Here is a 21,345-nt window from a genome sequence, read left to right on the forward strand (position 1 = left end):
TCCCTCCTTCAGTGTGTGCAAACCTGGTGAAAAACTACAGGAAACGTTTGACCTCTGTAATTGCAAACAAAGGCTACTGTACCAAATATTAACATTGATTTTCTCAGGTGTTCAAATACTTATTTGCAGCTGTGTCATACAAATAAATAGTTAAAAAATCATACATTGTGATTTCTGGATTTTTATTTTTTTTGATTATGTCTCTCACAGTGGACATGCACCTACAATGACAATTTCAGACCTCTCCATGATTTCTAAGTGGGAGAACTTGCAAAATAACAGGGTGTTCAAATACTTATTTTCCTCACTGTATATTAATGGATTTGTAGTATGAAATAAATGTGTTTTTATGTTTTAAATACATTTTGGTATAGGTTTTTTTTCACTGGGGTCACACTGCACTGACAGACGCAGACCAATGCCAACAATCACTAGATTACAGTGAGTCATTTCTCAGACATTCCACGTCCCGACAAAAGCAGACTGAACGTGGAAACATTAAAACAAGCACCGACCAAAAGCAACAGACACTGGGTCAGACAAAACCCACCGAAGCGTCTGTCACTGTTGGTCAGCGTTTGTCTGTGCAATGTGAGTTGGCAATTAAACACGTTGAATTAAACATGAATCTTGAAGTTGAAAGACTAGAAATAGTAATGTACCCCAAAAGTTTATTTTTTTACAGTGTGTCAACAAAAGAACATGTTTTCTTCTAACCTCTTTGGTTGTTTGGAAACTGTACAACCTCCAAACCAGATGGATAGGTTGAGTGAGTTGTTTGAGCATCACAATAGTAGTATATCTATATAAACAGAATTTAAAACAGGCTAATCGTTAACTAAAATGGCAAAACCAAACAATGGTTTTTAGTAAGGAAACCATACTAAAACTGGAAACCAAAATACAAAATGAAATAAAAATAAAAACAAGTGACATTTTGAAAACTATAAAAAAACCCTGATCTGAAGACTTATCTGAAAAATACAAATTCAGGAACAAAGACAAAAGGCGTGGTGAATTACGGGAAACAAAAATCAAAGCTTAAGCCTGTAGGAACATGTAAATATTCTGGTGAATGTCCACAAAATATTTAGTGAATTTTGAAGTGTTGCAATACAGCAGCAGTAAATGTGGGAACAGACTTGAAAAGACATCCTTATTCTCTAAGGGCCTCATGATACACACCACAGTCCCGTCAGCCAGCGTGCGTTTAACATCTCCATTGAAGAAGGAAACGGTGACCGACTTGTCAACACCAATCTCTTTCTTTGTTCCATTGCGAAATGTGATCACACGACATCCGTTCAAAAAAAGACGTTCTACCTAAGAGAAAGTAGAACATTTTGAAAAAGGGTTGGAAGATAATGCGTGATTCAAATTTCTAATTGCACAACACCCTCCTTACTCTTCCATCTGGATAGTGAGTTTCCTCCCGTACTTTGTCTTTTCTGGCCTGGGATGCCATTTGTGCATCGTTGCAGGCAGTATGATGATAAAACAAACTTCCCTGTGAACAAAAGTGTCACTATGATGCGTTGCACATTTCATAATAGAAACTGGGTCAGAGTCTATTCTGTCATGATGAGTGATACATATACAAAATACACTCAGAAAAAAAGGTACAAGAGCTGTCACTGAGGTGCATTTAAAAGGAACAAGTGTGCCTTTTGAAAATGTGATTGCTTTTGTACCTTTTTTTCTGAGAAGTGTGTGTAATTCCTTCATGCTCTGAGAGTACTGATGTTGACTGCCTGCATCGCGTGAACTGTGCCTTTAAGAGAAAAGTAAATACCTTTCCGCCACTCATGCCATTGTTCTGTGGACTGTCAGTGGAAAGTGCAGAATTCTTTCCTTTTGAAAAACATAACACAAGATATAGCAAGTTGAACACAGTAGGCTTAGATTCAGTGATGACAACTTGTATTTTGGCTCATAAGAGATGAAGCACAAGCAAACATACTTACTCAAAGAGTCAGCTGAGCATTCTGTTATCCTGTTAGCTTTGGTAAAAGAGTGTCCATTTGTCTGTCCATCAAATAACAAGAACCAAGAATAACTTGAAAAAGACACTGAAATCAAATGTTTTCAATAAACAGTATTGCACTAAATATCATTTTTGTTCTGTTATCCATTAAAATATCAAAAAAGAAAAGGAAATTTATTTATTCACTTACATAAATCAAACAAATAGATGATGATACAGATGATCTGGATGCTTAATCATGCATGTCACAACAACATGCACAGTGATTGAATACATATATTATGTGAAAGTGATTCTGCATTTATTCTATGTTCCATTAAATTGAATAGCTCTTTGTGTTCATAAATTATGAACATGGCAAACAATTACAAAATAAAATCAGGATTTAACACTTACACTGTATGAAATGAAGATGGGTAGATGCATTGCACAAGCATGAATTAATTATAAAGAGCTGAGTCAATTATCTGACACTGGGCTTTGAGAGCCACCATGAATTATTTCTGAAGAGATTAAAGGGCACTTGAGAACACATTACACACCTCAACGGCTTTAGCAATTGAGTTTATAACTAGTTGTATGGGTCCTTACAGCAAATGACTACAAATAAAAAAGGAAATATTTACTTTAAAGTAAAAGAATATTTTCATAATTAATCATTTATAGCAAGACCATGCACATTAATAATGTTTGCATACTAACATCGCTCTTTTGTGTCCTATGGATGGTGGGTTTGTTAAAGGCTGGAGTTGCGCTCCTAACACGAGAGGTCTTCTGTGGTTCCTCTCTGCTTTTCTCAAACTGAAGCACAACATATGTGTTATTCATTGAGGCATATATAAATACAGATATTTGTTTTTGTTCTGAGTAAAGATCATAACCTGCTGAGAAATATTGCCCTCCATGTTTAAATATTTAGGTATATGAGACTTTAGACATTCTTCTAAGTAACTTTGCAACTACAGTACATGTCAACAAGCAGTCATTCGAGTATTAGTAGACCGTAATATCTGCTAACACTACTGACTATAAGTAACTTTGCAACTACGAGTCAACATATTATACTAAATCTAACCTGACAGTCTACTAATGAAAGTTAGTTGACATGTAGTTGCAAATGAATGAAATTAATGAGTTAGTTGACGTAGTTGCAAATGAATGAAATGAATGAGTTAGTTGATGTAGTTGCAAAGTAATGAGATAGTTGACATGTAGTTGCAAATTAATGAGTTAGTTGACATGTAGTTGCAAAGTAATGAGATAGTTGACATGTTGTTGCAAATTAATGAGTTAGTTGACATGTAGTTGCAAAGTTAATTATAGTTAGTAGAATGTCTAAAGTGGACTGTCTAAAAAAATTGTAATCAACCGTATGTTCATTCAAAAAGATCGTTTTCATTCTGCCCTGCTTTCCATATAGAATATCTAAATATTCTTAAAATAAGAAATTTCCTTTGAGCAAAATTGCCAAATGTACTAAGGCACTTATAATAAAACAGAATTATAGGAGACTTGACATCTATATTATATTTTAATAAATAAATAAATAAAGTTATATATTCAGATTGTATTTCAATAAATAAAAATAAACCTCAAAGTTCAAAGGGAAAGTGTACAATATTGGGAAATATTGTAAACCTCTTTAAATTTAGCTATATTTCTCTGAAAACAAAACTTAATGGGCTGGTTTCAGACAGGGCTTAGATTAAGCCAGAATTTGGCTTTAGTTCAATAAGGACATTTAAGTAGCTTTGATAAATGTGTGTAAAAATATAGTTTAAATCTAAATATTTGATCTGTGGCTCATTATTGAATAAGGTTTGAATTTACTCTCACTGCGCTGTATGATCCAGCATGAGGAGCAGAGGAACCAGCGCTCTGGGGCAAACTCTTGTTCACATTAAACCTGCTGTGAAGCTCCTGGTTCTCTCGGATGAGGGCTTCCACACGGCTCTGGAGGAGACTGTGGGCCTGTGACCAGTGAGACTCCCTCTCCATCAAATGCTGCTTCAGAGATGAGATCTGCTGGCTTAGATCCTACAGTAAATGCACAGTGATTTAAACATGATATGAAGTACTTTCTGAATGCATATTGCTATTAAAACCATGTAAGGATCCTAAAAAAAAACTTGTTTGGCATCAATAGCTCCATGAAGAACCATCGACATCTATAGAACCTTTCCACTGCATGAAAGGTTCTTTATAGTGGAAAAAGTTCTATATAGAAAAAATGGTTATTTAAAGAACAACTTAATGAAAGGTTCTTTGGGGAGCCCAAAATAATGGTTCTATGAAATCGCTATGAGACCCCCCTTGTATTTTAATAGTGTATAAGAAGTATAAAGTGGTGGTTCTTTACAAGGTCACACATGGAGATTTGATGTGAAAAAGGAAGAAACTTTGGTCTAAAATGTCTTGTTTTTACCTGAGGTTCATGAAGTTCTTTCGTAAGCCTGAGCAAAGGTCTGCAGCCATCCTCTTGTTTGAAACCATGCTCTTCCATCTCAGACCTAGTCAAATTCAGGAATATGTTCAATCAGAGATAGAAACTTAGAAATGTTCTGTTTTCAGTTGAAAACGATGTAGTGTACGTGGCCCTTAAGTTGATAACTAATGATTTTTACAATGGAAATGAATTAATCAAAAACATACCCAGGCAGCAAAATAGTGTCGGCCCAGATCCGGCCCACATCACACATACCAGATGTGGGCCGGATCTGGACCGACACTATGTTGCTGTCTGGGTACTTAAGCTAGACAATGACTTTCTTCTAGAGCTGCTGTAGGGCCAAAACAATCTTTGTTGCATTAATTTCCTATCACTGTAAATCTGCTATGAAACAATCTGTATTGTAAAAAGCGCTATATAAATGAAGGTGACATGACTTGGTTTTAGGGCATATAGAGCATAGTTTCTCTTAAAAATACCCCAAAATTGGTAAAAGTCATAATCTTTCTACAAAACCTGATTGAAGTATGTGGTTTCTCTTTCTCCATGCCATGTGAGACGTCTTCTGGAGTAACCTTGACTTTTGGAAATGTCTTTGTGAGAGTGTCAGGAACAGAAGGTGGTCTAAAATCAGTGTAGATCCCTCTTTCTTCTGTTTTTTTGGAGCAGTTAGCCATAGACCCCTCTAAGCTCTTGAGTTCAGAATCACTGCTGAAGCACGAAGAGCTAGACGTAGGAGTTGAAGTGCGTTGTTCTTCATTGAATTGAGTCTCACTCGGGGCATCACTAGCATAGTCACCATCCGACAGATCCAGACTCTGATCTTTGTGATCCGTGTGCCTTGAAAAATAATTAGGAAACGGCCTGTGAGGCTGAGAGTTGGGTCCGTCTTCGCTGCTAGAGCTGTTGTTAGATTCACTAAGAGCCAGTGACTCCATCACCTCATCGGTTAAATTGACTTCTTTAGACGTCTCTTTGGTATGTCCGCTTTGACGGTGGTTTTTGGTAAGACAGTTTTTCTCATGGACTTTGACAATGTGGTCATTAACTTTTTTAAAGCCAACACTCCTGCTTTGTATCGGAGCAGATCCACTTGGCTTACTTCCACTGGTTTTACCATAATTCCTCAAAACTCCTTCCCTGTGCTTACTTTTAAGTGAGACTGCATTGTTAGCATTATTAGCAGTCAAAGCTTTGACTTTCCCTTTGTTGTTTGATGAAAAAGAATTGTCTTGTAGAGCAATGGTCTTCTTTAGAGAGTCTTCCAGGCCAGGTTTTTGGTCACTGAGGTTTCCCACACCCTTCAGTGCAGGACTGCTCCTATTTGGCATCTCTTCACTGGGTCGTACTGACTGCTGACTGGGCTTCATGTTCATCATTTGTGGAATAATAGAGCATCTCCTCTTTAGACTTAGTGAGCCGTCCTTAACCTTCGAAATTTTAGATGTTCCTTCTCCTTTACGAAGAAAGTTCCTCTTCTCTGCTCCACTGATTTGTGTACTAGCCTGTAAAACAGAAAAGATCATGCTTAGAACACACTCAATCTGCAGAAGAGTTTAAGAGTTTAAATGCTGCTCATACCTGATTCTCATATTGTAGAACAGCCTGGTCTGTTTTTAGATGTTCTTCAACAAACTCTTCAAATGTTTTTTGCTCTTCTCTCAGTCCTGGTCGAATGGGCCTGTGTTTAAATTATATTTCTTTTTAAATTGTACAGCTCTCATACTATACATATTGCAAAAGTCTTCTATTATACACTTGTGATGAACATGATGCACTGAGTCACATGATGTGTGGAGCACATGGCTTAAGAGAGTTGGAAGATGCCAGTTAAAGGGCAATGCCTTGTGCAGTGGGAAGATGTGGGAAGTTAATCCCTGCATATCTCCAATCACTAAGCTGCATTTATTTGGTCAAAAACATAGTAAAAGCAGCAATATTGTGAAATATTATATATTTTAAAATGTAATTTATTCCTGTGATGTCAAAGATGAATTTTCAGCAGCATTACTCCAGTTTTCAGTGTCACGTGATCCTTCAGAAAATTGTGCTGATTAATACTTTTATAGAAATTATGATCATTATTTTTAGGATTCTTTGATGAATATAAAGTCCAAAAGAACCGTATTTAATTGAAATAGAAAACTTTTGTAGCAATGTAAACTATCACTTTTGATCAATTTAATGCATCCTTGATGAATAAGATTTCTTTAAAAAAAATCTTAACCCAAACTTTTGAACGATAGTGTATATGAAACCAATTAGCCACTTAAGTGACTTGAATGGCTTATTGCTTTTACTTAAAAAAAAACAGCAATATAATTATAAATATCAATAAACAGTTAAATTAATCATACAAAAGTCATTAGCCAAATTGAGGCAGTTATATTAATTTATAACTTGATATTTAATGTAGGCCATGTGTGTTTCAGAATTTGACAACAACTTAAAAAGTGGCTCATCCAGTCAGTATTTAGAGTGATAACTAAATGTTTTCTAAATGTATTTTTGCATCATATAATACCTTTCCTCTGGGTTCGGTGGGAGACCTTGCCTCAGTCCGAAAGGGCTAAGAGGACAGTCGTCTTGTGCAGGTTCTGAAGACTCTTCTTCAACAGGAGACAAGCATCTGAGCTCTGCTACTTGTGCAACATCTACAATACAATACATCTCATGTAATATTATGACTCAACTTATTGGCATAGTTTAGTGTACAGGAAGTCGGGAACCTGAACTTCGAGAAACAAATGTAATGCAATTCACCTTTCCAACATTATGCAAGATATAAAGTCTTAGAAATGAACGTCTGCATTGTTAGTAATAGTGAACTAAAAATCGGCTTGCTGTGCAAATATATAAGGTGTGGCAAATCTTTTAAACAGGTCATAAAAGGCAATACTTGCCCTTCAGCTATTTTTTTTCTTTCACATATCTGCTCAAGCTCGTCTGGACAAGCCACTAAATAGTCTAATCAATGCGTGTTTAGAAAAGAATATCAATAACCTTCACATTTTTTCATGTACATTTGTTATAACTTGCATGGTGTAGTCAACACGCCCACTATTGTCCTGCCTAAATATGCTCAGTTCTTATTATGATCTTTGCATTTGACTGTCTTTAGCAGACTTTTTTTTTTTTAAATGTTTGTTTGCTTTGTCCACTGTCAACCTTCCTGACACTTGATCTCTATCAATGCACGCTCACTGAGTGCTCTATAAAAGATTTAACCTTCAGTTGTCTTTGATGACTGCACTTGTCTTTTTCAAAGCAGTTCGTGACATCAGGCATTTAACTTCTCAACAGGTAGAGACTTGAACGCTCAGGCGGAGGAAGGGCTTCGCCTTTAAGTCTGAGGAGCTTTAAAACGCTCAGCTTTGGGAGCACAGACATTCAACATCTACACCCTTTAGGAAGCGCTTCAGTCCAGGGATCTGTAAAACATGGATGATTATAACGAAACGGACAACAACTGTCAGGATAACATCGACAAAAGCAGAGCGCTGTATATTTTCTACTCTTCTGTGGTTGTGCTGGAGTTTATCTTGGGTCTCCTGCTGAACATTTCAGTTATCCATCTCTTCGTCATCAAGCTCAAGTTCTGGAAATCTAAAACCATTGACATTTTCCTGTTCAATCTGGTCCTGGCTGACATTTTGTTGCTGATTGGATTGCCCGTAAAGGCGTATAACTTTCAGCAATGTAGTGAAAATAAGGTCGTGTGCAAAGTACAGCTCTTTCTGCAGTTTCTCAACCGAGGAGCCAGCATCGCTTTCCTGACGGTCATCTCCATTTATCGATATTTTAGCGTCGTCCATCCAGGGAAGAGGAAACTCCTTTGGATTTTGAGACGGTCACCTCAGATTTCTATATTTATCTGGGTGCTACTGGGAATTTTGACTATTCCGGCCATGTTGCAAAGTTTTATCAGGTGCAACAGCAATGAAAAGGATGAGGAGCCCAGCTTGGTGGTTCTACTGAGGGAAATTGTGTTTTTTACCCAGATTCTGATCCCCTTTTTTGTTCTTGTGTACTGCTCAATACGGATAATCAAAAGACTCAATCAGAAGTCGGTGGGTGACAAGACTAAGCTCCGGAGAGCGATGTTCCTCGTCACTACGGTGGTTCTCGTCTTTGCCGTCTGCTTCTTGCCGTATACCTTTACAAGAGTGGTGCAGCTGAAGAATGGGTTTGTAATGAAAGAGGAAAAAGTCGCTGTCGTTAAACTATACGATGGGTTTATTTGTCTCTCTTATCTGAACTGTCTGCTGGATCCAATACTGTACTGTCTGAGCAGCAGTAAATTTAAGAAGTTATACATATCAATGTATCTCCCCTTTCTGCTGAAGAAGGAACAAGTGGAAATTTCAGATGACACTGCAGATGATTGAACCTGAGCATGCCAACTGAAAAAGAGGATTCTTGGAAAGACTGTTTTGGGGATTTTTTTGTAAATTATTTGCAATTGTATTGTGTTTAATACATTTGAATAGTTGACTTGACACATCATGACATCGTGTCCAAGACTTATTTAAAAAAAAAAAAATGTTTTTTTTAAATCAAAGTCTGGATTTTAGTTAAAAACGTTAAGGAATGTTTATCTTATGCACTGTAATCATTTTAAATGACCATTTTGCCTTTATAGTTCATTCTAAATGATCCTGCGGTGTGACAATTTTAATTTCACAAATAATCCATGTATTCTCATTTTGCATTCTACTTATGTCCTCATATTATTTTACTATTTAACAATTATGAAAGCTGTATGCATAAAAATGACAAAACAATTAGACATATGCCATTTAAAATTGTTTTAAATGACGTAGCATGCCACACGGAAGCATTTTTAACAGCTTTATCTCCCGTTTACACAATGTGTCTTGCACATATCGGACATTCTGATGTGAGTGATGTATTTGTAAATGTGACTCATGATTTGGACTCACAGACGGTTGTCTGTTTTCTCTTTAACTGGAAATGTATGATTCTAGAGACTTCTCTGTCAGGCACAGAGGAGGAAGAAATGTCCAAGATTTTGTTTTACTTGCATTCTATGTTAGTCTACTATAAAAAAAATGTTTGCATGTATTATTATTGTATTGATTATTAATGTAGAGAATATAGTATCTCAAACTGATTTTTATCACAACACTATTGTATGATAAAGGACTTCTCGATTCCTACCATTGCTGTTATTAGTTGCCAGCAGAGCTTCTGACTTATTCTCAACCTGGCCGGTATATGAGGGTTTGGTTGAGCTTTCGTTGAAGGGATCTAAATTCTCAGTAGTGTTGTTGAGATCAGCTTCTGAAGTGCTCGGAGGTGTCTGGGCTTGCCAGTGCGCTAAGAATGTGGGAGATAAAATCAGCCCTGAAAGAGAAAGGAAGGTTCTGTAATGACAGTGGTCAACTATAGGTATACTGCATTTGCAGAGCTGGTGGCTTGGTGGTTAAAGCTGAAAAAAGGTTGTAATGCAAATGCCACAGGTCTAATAACAGATTAAAATTGTCATTTACATTACGCTTCCTGTAAGTATAATTTGAAAACTACAGCATTTCAGATATGAAACCCTAAAGAATGAAGATACTTTCACAAAGATTTGTTTTTCTCAACCTGATAACCGTCATAAACAACTGTTATATGCATGAGGGTTTCTCCAGTCATACCTGGACTGATGAGAGAGAGCAGTGTGTTCTGTTCCTGTAAAACCCTCTGCAACTGAGTCACCTGACGCTGAAGGAGAAGCACATTTTGGCCTGGATTCTGTTCAGACAGATATAAAAATCGAAATCTGTATTGAGATTCAAAATGTAAAGGTTCTACACTCTATAATATGCATCAAGCTAATAGAGCCACTAGTAAGTGTTGCAACAAACCTATTCCACACTTCTTAATATATTTATAATAATAATTATTAGAATCAAACATTGACGGAGAAGTATTTGTACTTTTAGGTTTTATTAATTTACAGTTATTTAAATAATCACAGTTAACCCCTTAAGTGTCAGTGTTTTTTTTTGGGGTTTTTTTTTTATAAACATGAAAATGCACATTCCGAACTTAAATGGTTGTAATTCAAGAATGCTTTGGAACATAGATGTAAGATTGGTCTTGTTTTAAAGAAGACATTTGGCCGAAATTTAGAAAGTTATAGAAGTTTGAGTTCTATAGTTAAAAATTTTAGTTATTCATATTTTATATAAAATATATATTTTCAAATCATGTCTAAAACTGCAAGAAAAAGAAAGCCTATTATCTGAACAAGTTGTATTTCAAATTTTGATATCTCAAAAAATGAGCTTTCAGTAAGATTTTGTTTGGGCGCACAAACTTTTTCACTAGGTGACAAATTACTGCCCATATCAGGGCGCCTCCATTTCCATATATGTTTTGAGTGATCTGAACCATATATTTCCACAATTTATGAAGTAGACATCCTATTCAGAAGTAGTATGGGAAGTTTGGCAGATTTTGATATGAATTTAACCTCTAATAAACACATAAAAAGAACACGTATGTGCGTTTTAGTTCTCTGGTGAATCTATTTATTTTATTTTATTTTATTTTATTTAAAACATTTTCAGACCTTTTTTTCAAAGAAAAATTAATGGATGTTATCTTTTGTACTCTTGGCATGAAAACAAACTGAGATTTCTACCATTCTTTCATTACCATTTCAAAATAAAGGTCTGAACACGCCTTAGGAATATGAAAATATTCTGAAAATATTGAAAATAGCCGTTTCACCCAGATATATGTCAAAAAGCTGTTATGTTTATATAAAAAAAAAAAAATAAAAAAAAACCTTGTTTCTAATAAGAATGTTTGGGGTGTGAGTGTGTGCAGTTTAACAAAAATGTTCAAGTATCGGCAAGTTATGTTTACCAAATACATTATTTTACTCATAAACTAATAATAATATCTACTAACACTTTATTTTGATGCTCCATTCTACAGACTAAAAGTAACTTTGCAAGTAAATGTCAACTTATTCTACTAACCCTAACCTTAACAGTACTGAGTTGACATTGCAAAGTTACAGGTGTCTAAAGTGGACCATCGAAATAAAGTGTAACCAAAAATTATTTAAAACCAAAAGAATACACATTGAATAAAAATATTTGTCATTTTATGTAACGATTTAATAAAAAAAAAAAAGCAGTACCATAATAACCATACCATAGTCTAATCAAAATACAAATATCAAAGGTTTCTTATACAGAAAATATGTGTGTTTTTCAGAGTGAAAGTCAGGACCATTTAATATCAGAACATCTTTTCTGTTTACCTGTGAGTTTACCATCTAAAGGTAGTATTAGCTAAGACAGTAGATTTCTGTTAAAACATGGCTTCATCTTACACATCTTACACACCTGCAAATTCCAACTTGCACATTATTTACTGAGATTCTAAAGGCCACATTCAGCATTCATCATGTCCACTAACTCATTGATAAACAATACAAATTAATAAAAATGTAAATACCAAAAGAGACTAACCTCCTGAGGCGATCTTTGAGACATTATATGTTGGGCAGGTTGGCAGGCGGCTCTGCCCATTTCAGATATCTGCTGTTCCTCAAACGCCTCTTGACTCACTGACTTAGGGTCAGACTCACTCATTGGAGGTAGTTGGCGGATCGACTGGTTTTCTTCATGATGCTGGACAACAGAGCCGACAGATTGAGACTCCAAACTGTCTGTCTTTGGGCTTAAACTGGTTTCTACCACAGTTCGGTTTTGGGGTATTTCTGCAGACATTGCCCTCAAGTTTGACTGTAGAACTTTGGTGAAAGATGTTTGATTGTTGTTATGAAATCAATATAGCATTAGTTATGGACAAACAAATGAAGCAAACTCAAAATCAATATGATCTTAACAAACCTTAAAATGTCATGCTTTGAACAACTTAATTCAACTCCATGTGAACACAAAACTGATACATAATCTGTTTAATTTAACATAAAAAAACTACAACTTACCTTGATCAATCCTTTAATCTGGTTAAAGTGAGCAATGAGCATATACATGTGTGGACTTATGCGGCCATGCACACCCTTCAGCGGACAGTTTCAACTGTACTACAGTAGTTATAGTAACTGTAAACAGTGGATGTTGATACCGGATTAAAATGACAAACCTTGAATGCTTCCTACAGTTTTGCTGAATGGGATAGACTGAGGAAAACAAGCTAAAAATCTAGTGTATTTTTCTGAGACTGCATGTTTTTTTTCTCCATTGCACTATTTTTGCCTTGTTAGCTTTTTTTGCTGTCATTCTGTCTATTTTCCATTCAGTTCAAATCTTTAATTACACTAGTATTTTTCTCATGGTTGCTTGGCTCAATGTTCACAATTGCAAAATTAGGCTGTTCTGTTTGTGTATTGAGTCAGATGACTCCTAGTCTCTCAGTTGATAATTAACTTGTTGATTTGCTCTTTATTATTTGTGACACTGATGAGAATATTCTTTTAAGGAGGATTGAATTAATATGTATCTAATTTCATTACTTTAAATCTGTATTCAAATATTGAAATGAAATACATTATTTACTTAGCCGGGTCTTAAGAAACAATCTTGTAGTTTCTTTAATCGGTTGCTTTATAATGGATGACTTTCTCAGCCTATCCTTTCTTCTCGACTTTATTTCTTATAGTTTTTCTCAATGCAAATTTTAGTACCAAACCAATATGAAATAAAACCAAAGATGTTAATCAAATAAAAAAAGTCCAGCTCTGATAAATCATGTGATCAGAAACAGTAATGGTGGGTTCAAACGCACTGATCGACAAACACTATTTGACCTGGTCCATGTCCTTGTTAGGACAATGATTGACTGATGAGTGACGGCCCTATGATGTTTGTTGTATTGATATGCTTAAAAGATTGAAAACCTCTCAAAGTCCCTGCCTGTCAATGCTCCAACATGAAGGTTCACAAAGCTGTTCTTTTACTTAGTCTATTCCTTTTTACAGGTAAGCCAACAGATATTTATTCACAGTGCCTTAGTTATTAAGCTATTTCTGCGATCTATAAATGAACAAAAATAAAATGAACTGAGTAAAATCTATAACTAATAGCATTCATTTATCTGAATTTCATTAACAACTCATGTTACCTTCAGATTTCCCAAGGGCTCAGACCGAAAGCACAGGCAAGTAAATCTGAAAATTAGTTTTTTCAATTCATGTTTTGATAGTTCTGTTGATCAAGTTTCAGATCTTTATATTTTAGAAATAGTAGTACAGTTGGTAAGGGCTTACATGGGCTTTTGTTCAGGATAATTTTGCTTTGTTGGTTTCACTGAATCTAAATAGCACAGTCCACAGAACCCGTTCGTCTTACTTCATCAACATCGGTAATCATGTGTTTATAATTAGAAGCGTAACTTTCTCTTTTTGCCACCCTTTTTTTTACATTTTACAGATGTTCTGGAAGCATATATTAAAACGGATGGGGCCTGGATAGTGAAATTGCCTAAAGTTGTATACACTGTGAAAACAGTGGAAGAATGTGCCTCCAAGTGCGACAAAGAGACTTCCTTTACATGCAGGTGCAAGTCAGACCATAACTATAACTCTCAAAATATATGACAAATGATTTATTCTGCTCTATTATGTTAAAATACTGGGTATATATGTGCTTTGCAGGTCCTTTTTGTACATCGAAAAAGATCAGGATTGTGTAACATTACCTGCCAACTCAAAAACTGATCAGATACTGCGAAGAATGAGTGCTGTTCTCTATGAGAAAAAGGGTAAGATTTTATAGCCCAATCTATTTGATCACTTTACAGATTTGAAAGTTTAATAGCAGATGATGTTATGAATTATCTTCAGCATGCATTACTCTTAAGTACATTATGAATTATAATTGTAAATGGTTACGCTTTTTCTTGTTGTTTTTTTCTTCTTCAAAAGTCAGTCCGAGTTAATATTTAATCTAGATTTATCAAAGTTTAGTTTGGTCCATGTCAGTAAACAAAGTAAAGAAGATTATCTGAAAATCTATCGTCCAATGAGGGATTTCTCTTTCAAATGCAAATGTATCAAGTACTGTCTAGGTTAAACAATGAGAAATGTTTCGCTCAAAATATACCTGATGGATGTTGTCTCAACAAGCATACTTAAGGTCAATGGTTCTCAACTGGTTTTGTATTAAGACCCAGATTTTACATTTAAAATCATGTAGTGAATAGTATTATCATAAAAAAGTCCTTAAACTCAAACATTTTAAAATTGTCACAAACTGCATAAGACCATCAATGTAGAAAATAATTGACACAACATAGATTATAAAAATAGACAATTGTTTAAATGCATAAACAGCAGAATTGTAATTTACTGGGCAAACCCTTGGCTATCGCATGGAACAAAAAATGGGCCAAAACTGTAGAGCTTGTTTCACCATACAGTACGTTGACATCAACAGATTTTGCACTACCTTTGGTCTAAAAAGCCGGTTTCTTTTGCCATCTTAACTATACTGTAGCACTAATTTTGTCACATTTCAGTATTAGTATTTACCATCTTTCCCTTATGTCAGAAAAGACATGAGACCCATTTTTGTATCACAAACTACATACCTTGTGAGAACCACTCCACTTGTGGGCCAAAAGAATGTACAGTAACTACCAATAAGGAAATTAATACATCATCATCAGTACTGTATCAATATCAAATTAAATTAGTGTACTAGATTGTAATAGCTACAGTTAATGTGTTTTTAAGTATGTTGTAATGAATGCATTGGATTCCTTCATGCAGAGTACTTACTGGAATGCGTGAATGGCATTGGCACGGACTACAGAGGGACAAAATCCAAGACAAAATCAGGAAAAACATGTCAGCGATGGGAGGGAACTTTCCCCCATGTGCCAAAGTAATTCTTAATTAGAATTTTTCAATTGTTATACTGTAAAAGGAAATACAGAAACTAGTGGTTAAGTCAGCTAATTAACCTCAATAGTAACTTTCTACAGCATAACGCCAAAGTCACATCCAAAAGCTGACTTGGAGTCTAACTTTTGTCGAAACCCGGATGGAGACAAGGGGGGCCCCTGGTGCTACACTACAGATCCACAGAAACGATGGGAGAACTGCGATATCCAAGACTGCACAGGTACATTTAGCAAAGAATGTGTAAATGATGTGTGAATCAAAAGAATGTCACACTGATGTGTGAATCTCATGCAAAAATTAACCTAATTATGAAATGCACTTGAGGTGAGCACTCTGAAGTGAGCAGGGCATTAGCTGTGTCACTACCACTTTGTCCTTTATCCATCTATATTCTGAACATTCTTAAATCCATATTTACAGTATTTCAACTTGTATAGTGTCTCTTTGTGCAGCGTTTGATAAAACTGGATTTAAATCCCTGGGAACATCACAACAATGATAATTAGCCTAGGTGTTAAAATAAATCAAGAAGATGTGCCACCCAGAATCATGTATCCATAAAAGAGAAGATTAGTTGCTTGAGACGTCCGTGCACATTTCATTAAGGGCCTTGTGGAAAAGCCTTTCGTGAGGGGATTCATTGGCTCACTTTCATTTGGAGCAACCTTTTGAAGCAATGTACAAGAGTGCAAAAATTTGGAATTTGTCCCTTGAATCTGCTCTTTAATATATCCAGAGGAATGTATGCAGTGCAGTGGAGAAAACTACAGAGGCAAGATCTTCACTACTGTGAGTGGATTTACCTGCCAACGTTGGGACTCTCAAAAACCCCACAACCACGGTTACATCCCTTCAGCGTGAGACATTATCATTTATAGCACAAATGAGATATGGTCTATTTTGTGCTTATTTTGACTATGGTCTGTCTTTTGCAGTCTTCCTGATAAGTACTTGGAAGAGAACTATTGCAGGAACCCCGATGGAGAGCCAAGGCCCTGGTGCTTTACCACCAGTCCATCCAAACGTTGGGAATCCTGCTCCATTCCACGATGTGGTAAGCAATGTCCTTGTCAATCTGTAACACAAAGTTGTGTGTCAAATGATTAGTCAATCATTAACTGGTCACCGTTTTCTTGTAGCAACTGAACCACCCACAATTGTACCAGAGCTTAATTGTACAAGTGGAGAAGGTAGCTCCTACAGGGGCACCATTGCGGTGACGGTCTCAGGAAAAACTTGCCAGAACTGGGCTTCCCAAAGTCCCCAAAAGCATTCCAGAACTCCAGAGAACTACCCATGCAAGTAAGTATCCACATGATGGATTTGATAAACTGGTTTTGAGAGACATTCAGGTTTTGATTAATTTCCCAAGCGTGTCAAATCCTACACATGGAGGTCCATCTTTGTGCTGAGCAGCTAATCAAGGTGTTCAAGATTACTTGAAAATTACAGGTGTTTTGATCAGGGTTCAAACTCTGCAGGACAAGGCCCTTTCCGGAGCTCCAACTCCATTTAGCAAACATGAACCAGCTAATAAAGGTCTTCAGGATTACTAGAAACTTCCAGGCAAAAGTGTTGGAGTTAAACTCTGCAGGACAGGGCCCTCCAGGAGCAGTATTTGACACAGTTTAACTAGAAGAACGAAGTAGACGGACTTCTTCAAAGTCTGAATTATTCTGTAGGGCAAAAATTTTACTTGCCTCAGTATGCCAAACGCATACAGAATAGTGACTGCACAGGGAATGCAACTAAAGTTTGTTTCCATCCCAGAGGCCTTGATGGGAGCTACTGCAGAAACCCTGATAATGAAAGAAGTCCATGGTGTTACACCACAGACCCAGAGACCCGCTGGGAGTACTGCAGTGTGCCTAGTTGTGGAGATCAACCTAGACCTGGTCGGTTTTGAAGGAGCCATTACAAACCATATAACATTAAATGTAGATTATGGTGTCCTTTCTTTGTATGTTACTTCATATGCCCCTAGAACTGGAGAAAGATCCATGTATAACGTAAATATTTTATTCCCAGAGGAGCCGGTGATCCCTGAGGGTGAAGGATGTTATGAAGGTGATGGAACCTCCTACCGTGGTGCCATGTCAGAGACCATCAGTGGAAAGAAATGCCAGTTCTGGACATCCATGGAACCTCATAAACATTCCAAAACACCTCAGAATTTCCCTAAAGCGTAAGACACTACACTGAACTATATCTTGAACTGTTGCAACTTTTGACTCCACTGATTTCCCCTCTGGCTCCTGACATGATTTCACCCATCATGCAGAGATCTGAGGAGGAACCTGTGCAGGAATCCAGATGGTGACCGAGCCCCCTGGTGCTACACCACAGATCCCACAGTTCGGTGGGAGTATTGCAACATCGAGCGGTGTGAAGAAAAGCCCGGCTCACGGGAGCCTCCTACCAATCCATCAGAGGCTGCAGCTTCTCCATCTATTTTTCCACCTATTTTTCCACCTACTTCTCAGGAAATAGGTTAATCCACCTACAAGCTAACAGATTGTATCAAATGTCTGGGGAACTATAGTATTTACTAAGGGAGGAAGTGAGTTACAATGTGCTTTGTTTCTTTTTACAAGATTGTAAGGTTGGTAACGGAGCAAGTTACCGGGGTCCCACATCCACTACTATTATGGGAGTGACCTGCCAAGCATGGAGTTCTATGACCCCCCATCAGCATGCCAGTTTTACCCCTGAAACGCATCCAGACAAGGGTCTAGAGTCAAATGTAGGTCTATGTAGAATTTCAAGTATTTTTTCAAGGCAATTCCGGACATTTTAACACATTTTTTACTTGATTACACAATTAGCAATGCAGAAACCCAGACAGTGACGTGAACGGACCTTGGTGCTATACAACGGATCGAAATAAGAAGTGGGATTATTGCCAGATCCCAGACTGTGGTAACTCTTAATATTCCTCTTGGAAATGCTTGATTCCAATTGCAAGGAAATTACCAAATGCTAATTGTTATTTCGAGGCGATCAAATATCCTTGCTATGTAAGAAACATGACATGCATATTCCTTTCTAATCAGATGGCCTGAAATGCGGACAACCAGCAACGAAACCCAAGCGGTGCTTTGGGCGGATCGTTGGGGGATGTATTTCCAAACCCCACTCCTGGCCTTGGCAGATCAGTCTTCGGACCAGGTATACCACCAAGCAACCCCCCCTCTGCCTCAGTACTCATTTCCAGGCTCAGATGAATTGTAGTTATTTACTGTCATTTTCTGTCATGCCAGAAGCAAAATTCATTTTTGTGGTGGAACGCTAATTGATGCACAATGGGTTCTAACTGCAGCTCACTGTCTAGAGAGGTAAGTGATTTTTTTTTAATTGTTTGAGGAGACAAAAATGCAAATAAAGGGTTGAAAATGTTGCCAATGTTTAGAAGTGGAACCACTGTGCTAGTGGTTCTCACTCCACTACTGGGGATTCACAACACTGTACATTGTAATTATCTGTGGACTCCCTGAAATGGAGTTGACAACCATGTACTCCACTAGCATATACAGATGACCTGCCTAAAGCCTAAAGAGACAAGGAAAAAAAACCACACAACTCTTCAATGGGGTCTTTATACAGAAAATGGTTAAATGTGTACATACCACTATGCAGGTCTGCAAGTCCATCTGCCTACAAGATCTTCCTTGGAATCCACACAGAACGTGCAAATGAACAATCCAAACAGGAGCGAGAAGTTTCGAAGATTATTAAGGGGCCAGCTGGAACTGACATCGCTCTTCTCAAGTTGGACAGGTTAGAGTATTCTGTGTGCAACTGTTGCCATTGCAACTGAAACAACACACTGAATCTGGTGAAGTGTTTAATGTTTCATTTGTTTATACTTTGTCGTATATCCCAGTTTAATATACAGATAAAAGAATGATTAAGTGATTTAACAGTTGATTCATGAGTTTTAGATGGGATTGTCTGTACATTGGAGTAATGGCAGATGGAGAGTGTTGAGGAATCCTTATTGAAAACAGTCACTATCTTTGCAATTCGATTTGGTTACACTAGTGGCACAATACTTCTCGTTTAAGCATTATTTAATGTCTTTGTTGCGTTAAATGCAGTTCTGGCTTTTGAAACTGTAACCTCATTCTATTTATAAATTACATTACGAAGGAAAACTAATTTTGTCTGATTTTAGGCCTGCATTAATAAACGATAAGGTATTGCCTGCGTGCCTACCAGAAAAGGACTACATTGTACCAAGCAATACTGAATGCTATGTAACAGGCTGGGGGGAGACAGAGGGTAGGTAACTTTAACAAGTAGGTATAGCGAAATGGATTCTTTATCAAATCTCTTTACTGTTTTACTCGATAAAGATGATTGATTATTGATTAAAGATTTCACAGTGTTCATAGCTTCAAGACCTTCTGTTTCCTAGGAACCGGTGGAGAAGGTTTCCTGAAAGAAACTGGTTTCCCTGTAATTGAGAACAAAGTCTGCAACCGTGCATCTTTTTTGAATGGCCGCGTGAAGGAGCATGAGATGTGTGCAGGAAACATAGAAGGTGGAACTGACAGTTGTCAGGTAAGGGAGCTTGCACTATTATTAAGGTTCAGTCACTTCTCTGATTTAAACCCTAGTAAGCTGCCTACCTAGGCACCACTTTTAGCAATAATTATACACTGAAAAAAAAAAAGATATGATTAATAAGTTAGGACAGCACATGTTTTTACATTGCTTTAACTCATCAAGTTTAGCCATTTTCAACTTTTTTTTATACGTTATACAAGATTCAACTCATCCTTTAAGTCAGTTTAATGTAATTTAAAAAGTGCACTTTTTCTTTTTGGAATTTTTAGTGTGAACACACTACTTGCACTGTTTATACTTAAAAACGACATAGAATAGTGCACAAGTACACAAATTGGGACGCACCTTATGAATACAAACAGACGTAGCCATGTACAAAATGCTTTGAAGGAAGCATTGCAAATATTTGTCACTGATAAAGCAACAAGTTCAACAAGTTTTTAGCTAACTGCATGATATATTGTCTTAGAACTGTAATTTCTGCAAAATGGATATTACTTTGACACAGTCACCTGATAACAGATTACTCTTAATTGTAAAGTAGAAACATGCATTTTCTGTGAAGCTGCTTTGAAACGATATGTATGGTGAAAAGCGCTGTACAAATAAATGTAAATTGTGCATTTAAAGGAATAGTTCACCCCAAAATTCAGTATTTTACTATAATCATTATCTCACCCTCATGTTCTTCCAATCATTTATAACTTTCTTTCACAAATGAAATTTGAGACCTACAATTAAGTGAATAACAGCTTAAATTGTGACGTGTTCCCCACACTTATACAGGGTGACAGCGGTGGGCCTCTTGTCTGCTACGCACAGAACACCTTCGTCCTTCAGGGAGTGACGTCATGGGGTCTTGGCTGTGCTATTGCCATGAAACCTGGAGTGTATACCCGCGTCTCCAAGTTTGTCGACTGGATAGAACGCAGTATGAAAGAAAACTGAGAATTATTCGGATTAGTTGAATGATGTGCAGCGGAATTTAAGTTAACTGATGGTAAAATAATGAAATTACATATTATTGATGCATAAGCCGTTTTAAAGTTACAGACCCTGTTAAGATGTTCAGTTTTACAAACTGTCAAGCCCACTTTCAGTCTGTACGGTTATATGCACAAGCTGGATGTGTTCCAATTTGAGGCAGTCCCCAGTAAACATGTTTTATTACAGAACTCTTCAAAGAACCAAAAATGTAATCAGATTTTAAAAAATGATCATTTCCTTCATTAAAGCGATAGTAAACATCTTTGAAGAAAGTCTCTTTATTTGTGCTCCACAATACAAACAGTTTTGCTGTTACAGTAACAGTGCTCTAAAATGTGCAAACCCTAGTAAGCGACAGAAAAAAATAAGTACAATTTACTATTATCATGAATAATTTAAGACAACATTTAGAAAAAAAATATATATACAGATATTTTTATTGGGAGTTATTTTACATTT

The 21,345-nt window shown here is 36.6% G+C and overlaps 2 protein-coding genes across 2 annotated transcripts; both read left to right on the forward strand.

The window, feature by feature from the left end:
- Positions 1–7,831: 7,831 nt before the first annotated feature.
- gpr31 (G protein-coupled receptor 31) lies at positions 7,832–10,170 on the forward strand. The gene has a single exon (XM_081378947.1). The coding sequence runs from the start codon at positions 7,874–7,876 to the stop codon at positions 8,819–8,821; it is 948 nt and encodes a 315-aa protein (XP_081235073.1). The 5' UTR covers positions 7,832–7,873; the 3' UTR covers positions 8,822–10,170.
- A 3,135-nt stretch (positions 10,171–13,305) lies between these two features.
- On the forward strand, positions 13,306–21,152 carry plg (plasminogen). Its single transcript, XM_081377922.1, has 20 exons — positions 13,306–13,404; positions 13,554–13,583; positions 13,856–13,982; positions 14,080–14,186; positions 15,196–15,310; positions 15,411–15,550; positions 16,067–16,187; positions 16,266–16,384; positions 16,470–16,632; positions 17,101–17,225; positions 17,359–17,515; positions 17,612–17,820; positions 17,925–18,073; positions 18,156–18,249; positions 18,384–18,498; positions 18,591–18,665; positions 18,967–19,107; positions 19,505–19,611; positions 19,748–19,893; positions 20,686–21,152. Exons 1-20 carry the CDS (start codon positions 13,356–13,358, stop codon positions 20,845–20,847), a joined length of 2,451 nt encoding a protein of 816 aa, XP_081234048.1. The 5' UTR covers positions 13,306–13,355; the 3' UTR covers positions 20,848–21,152.
- Positions 21,153–21,345: the final 193 nt, after the last annotated feature.

This window comes from Scardinius erythrophthalmus (assembly GCF_964197995.2).
Source record: "Scardinius erythrophthalmus genome assembly, chromosome: 11".
In the NCBI taxonomy this organism is placed as follows: Eukaryota; Metazoa; Chordata; class Actinopteri; order Cypriniformes; family Leuciscidae; genus Scardinius; species Scardinius erythrophthalmus.